At 44.3% G+C, this 4,692-nt stretch overlaps 1 protein-coding gene across 1 annotated transcript; it reads left to right on the top strand.

The window, feature by feature from the left end:
• Positions 1-571: 571 nt before the first annotated feature.
• Positions 572-4,228, top strand: LOC141111721 (protein NYNRIN-like). The gene has a single exon (XM_073603864.1). It carries the CDS (start codon positions 572-574, stop codon positions 4,226-4,228), a length of 3,657 nt encoding a protein of 1,218 aa, XP_073459965.1.
• The last annotated feature ends 464 nt before the right edge of the window (positions 4,229-4,692 follow it).

Genomic DNA, 4,692 nt, shown 5'->3' with positions numbered 1-4,692 from the left:
TGCCCATCCAGCTATTCGCATAAAATGTGAGCATTTGATAGATCCAAGAAAACACAGCTATGAGGAGGTCATTGGATTAATACATAGATCATTCCATGCCATTCAAGCATATAAACAGCACAGGCTTAAGGAAAGAGAAGAGAAACAGCTGTTTAAGAAGGTGGCTGCATTACAATGCAGGACTACCACCATAGAAGGCCCCCACGCCCCTGGAGAATCAAATCCTCCATACAACCCTAACTGGGACAAAAGTTTACAAGGGAGGGGTAGGGGATATAGGGGGAAGTCAGGTTACAGAGGCAGAGGCAGAGGAAGAGGAAACTCTTATAGCCACCCATCAGAGGGCAAGCATGTCAGTGAGACACAAAGAGCTCCTACTTATGCAGAGTTACGACAACAATTACAGGCCTTTCAAGGAGGCCCTGGAAAGGAAGTACAGGTAGCTTCTCAGACAGAGGCTGACCGTCGTCAATGGTGACAACCACAAGGCCCCAAAATTTTAGCACCTATTTCTCTGGATAGGTGTGGGCGCCCTGTAGTGTCAGCATTGATTAGGGGCCGTCAATGTACTATGCTTCTAGATACGGGTGCGGCCATTTCAATTATTCATGACAAAGATCCCTTAAACTCATCACTATCTTCAGGAAAGCCGTTGAATCTCCAGAGCTTTGCTGGACATAATGTTGAGTCTGCCTTGTCCAAGCCACTGACAATCCAAATTGGTGAGTTATCCCTAAAACAGCCAGTAGCATTAATGTGTTTGCCAAATGAAACCAGCCTCCTGGGTTCAGACTTCTTAATTCCAAATGGATGTATGTTAGATCTGACCAACCTTTTACTATTGCAAGGGGCTCCGACTGATCAGGGTAGCACCATAGTGATACCTGATTCTCACACAATTGCAGCCATCAAACTCAATGATTCAAAATATAACATACTGGAGATCATTAAAGATCACCCAGAACATCAGCTTCTACAGCCGGTGATAGAAAGACAGCAGGGATCCTTTGCAACACATAAACATGACTGTGGAAAGGTAAATACGGTAATACACATCAGTGGGCCAGACCCACCTCCGCAAAAACAATACCCCTTTCCACAGGAAGCTATCAGCTACATACAGGAAACCATAGATTCACTGCTTGACCAAAAGGTCATCAGGCCATGTGTATCCACAACAAATGCGCCAATATGGCCAATTCGCAAAAGTACTGACAATTCGTGGAGATTAACAATTGATTACCGCAAATTGAACAGTGTTACAAACAATTGCGCCCCCACAGTTGCATCTGTCCCGGATGTCTTGAGCATGTTGAATCCCAAACACAAATATTTCACCGTATTGGATATATCGAACGGTTTTTGGTCATTACCTTTGTCAGAAGAATGTCAATACAAATTTGCATTCACGTTTCTGGGAAAACAGTATACGTTCAATTCTGTCCCTCAAGGATTCCATAACTCTCCTACGTTATTTCATGCAACCATGAGAGATATTTTAATTGATTTTTCTTCTCCAAAGAATCTTTTCCAGTACGTTGATGATTTGTTGCTAGCCACATGCGACAAAGAAGAGCATTTGCGGTTATTGGAGGAACTTCTGCAGATCCTAGGAAAGGCGGGACTGAAGTGTAATCCCATCAAGGCACAATTGTTGAAGGAATCTGTGTCTTTTCTTGGGATTACAGTGACAGCAAACGGGCGTAAGATAGCAACCGAAAAGGTAAAAGCCATTCTACAATTACCTCTGCCAGTGAGCATCCCTACTCTGAGATCTTTTCTAGGATTGGTAAATTATTCACGGGCTTTCGTCCCTGATTTTGCCCAAAAGTCTGCACCTCTGTATGATTTGTTAAAAAAGGATACCCAATGGCACTGGACTGAGCAACACACCAATGCAGTGCAGGAGCTTAAAAAAGCTTTAGCGCAAGCGCCAGCGTTAGCCAACCCAGAGTACCAACTGCCCTTTCACATTGAGACTGCCATATCAGAGACAGCCATGTCAGCTGTTCTGTCACAGGAAATCCATGGGCAACAGAGACCCATTTCATATGCATCTAAACTTTTGTCTCCTGTGGAAATGAAGTACTCTCTATGTGAAAAACACCTCCTAGTTACGTTTTGGGCAGTGAAATACTTCACGTACATCATAGGGCTTAACCCAGTCATCCTGCACACAACGCACACTCCCACTAAATTTTTACTTACAGACCGAGTGAAGGATGGCAATGTATCTAATGCCAGATTAGCCCACTGGGCACTGTTGCTTCAAGACCGAGACATTAAAGTCCAACACACAAATAATCCGTCCACTAGGGCCCATGGCCTCCTTTACCAGGGAGTACCACATGAATGTGAGATCACCCCCCAATCATCTGCGCAACAATTCTTTAGACCTTTGTCAGCAAAGGAAACAGTCCCTGAAAACGCAGTCCAAATTTTCACAGATGGATCATGTTTTTACGTGGAGGGGTCCCCACATGCAGGATTTGGAATATACTTTATCAATCCACAAGCAAAAACCCAAACATCAATCTTTCGGTCATGTCAAGTCAAATCAGCACAATTTGCTGAGATGGCTGCAATCGCTCATGCCCTAGAACTGATGAAAGGGGACCAAGAAATTGTTTTATACTCAGATTCTGCGTGGGTCTGTAATGCTCTTACAGAATTTCTGCCCTTCTGGCACACCCACCAGTACATGTCCTCAGATGGGTCTCCACTTAAACATGCATCCCTGTTGAAATATATTGTATCATTGGTGCAAAAGTTGCCAGTCAAACCATGGGTGTGCAAAGTAAAAGGTCATTCAGGTACTGCCCCATACTGGGAACAAAATGAGGTGGCGGATTGCTTGGCCAAACAAGGAGCACAGGGAGGGGAGATCTGGGAAATTCCTTCGAATTTGCCAGACCCAGTCTTGTGCCCCATTGTTTGTGCCCTCACAAAATCCTGCATAGAAGTTCCGGATATTTCGGACATACAAAGGCAGGATGATAACATTAAGGAAATCATGCAAAAACTGCAAAATGAGACTGGGGAACTCTCGGAGGGGAATACTTTGGCAAAGTACATAAAACACCTCAAATTATCAGAAGATAAAAAGGTATTGTTGCATCAGGGAGATGAAGTAACGTGGGTGGTTCCTGAAAAATACCAGAATGAAATGATTTACATAGTGCATGACCTGCCTACTGGGGGTCATCAAGGGTCAGAGAAAACAGGTGAGCGGCTCAAGAACATAGATTGGTGGCCTTCCATGATGACAGATGTGAAGCAGTATTGTGACAATTGTATTGTCTGTGCACAGGTTAACCCCGCACCAAGGAAGATCAATGCCCCTTTACGAATCCGACTGAAAGAAGGGCCATGGAATGCCTTACAAATGGATTACATGGGACCCTTGCCAGTCACTTCTAGAAACAACCGATACATTTTGGTAGTCACAGATTTATTTTCGAAATGGGTAGAGATTTTCCCAACCAAAAGTAACACTGCACAAACTACGGCTAAGATTTTGGTGGAACAGGTGTTCAGTAGATGGGGGCTCCCAGCATCAATAGAGTCAGATCAGGGGACCCATTTTACGGGAAAGATGGTAAAAACCTGCCTAGAGATGTTAGGGGTGGAGCAAAAGTTTCACATTCCATATCACCCAGAATCTTCAGGTCAGGTTGAAAGAGCCAATCGGCAGATTAAGACAATGCTAAAAAAATTTGTCCACATCAATGGTAAGAACTGGGATAATCTGTTGCCATTACTGGCCATGGCCATCCGAGCAACTCCCTCATATGCTACCCGGTTGACACCCTTTGAAGTGCTGACAGGTAGACAGATGAGACTCCCTGAACATCTCTGGCTAGAGATGCATACCCCTACAATAGACAGACTGTCAATGGACCAATACCTCCTTAAACTCCAAAAAGCGTTAAAAGAGATCCATGTATTTGCAGCAGCACAAATGGGTAAAAGTCAAAAGAAAGCCAAGGCGTATTTTGACAAAGGGGTTCGAGAATGCACTTGGGCCATAGGAGACCGAGTTATGTTCTTGGAGCTACGTCCCCTGGATAACAGTTTATGTCAAAAATGGAGAGGCCCATTTTACATTATTGATAAATTAAGTCCGTCTGTATATAAAATCAGAATAGAAGCGGGCAAAAAGACACAAGATAAATGGGTTCATGCGAACCAACTGAAACAGTTCCATGGAGCCAAAGAAATCAACTAAAATGTGCTGCTTTCTTCCCTTTTAGAGCCATGAAGTCAATGTGGATTGTTATCCTGCTCCATCTGTTCGGACATACCAAGGGAGAGGAGACTGGACCACTCATCAGCGTGATCGTGGAGAAGAATCCGGTCTACTGCATAGAGGGGGAACCTGTCTTATTGCCTGTGGCCATTGTAGGAACTGTGGGGAAGCAAGTTTAGTGGTGGAGTCCCATTGATAATCATTTAGTCTGGGTTAATGGCGTTGCTGGGAATATCACTGACTACCGGGATAGAGTCATGAGCTTTCAAAACGGATCCTTGTTGATTCAAGAGACACGGTTGAGTGATGCCGGAGAGTGGAAATATTCTTTTGTTATCTCCATCCCCTTGGCCAGCAACACACATGCATCCACTCTTCAGTACGTCCCAGGAAAAGTTACTTTGCATGTGTCCCCAAAGAGTAACACCACCCCTGCTTCTACA

Source organism: Aquarana catesbeiana, linkage group LG11 (assembly GCF_042186555.1).
Source record: "Aquarana catesbeiana isolate 2022-GZ linkage group LG11, ASM4218655v1, whole genome shotgun sequence".
Taxonomy (NCBI): domain Eukaryota; kingdom Metazoa; phylum Chordata; class Amphibia; order Anura; family Ranidae; genus Aquarana; species Aquarana catesbeiana.
The sequence above is the reverse complement of the archived record's forward strand: the minus strand, read 5'-3'. Positions and strand labels throughout refer to the sequence as shown.

Bases quoted from the DNA above. Each gene is read 5' to 3' on its own strand.
- LOC141111721 (XM_073603864.1), top strand. From the start codon at position 572: ATGCTTCTAGATACGGGTGCGGCCATTTCAATTATTCATGACAAAGAT.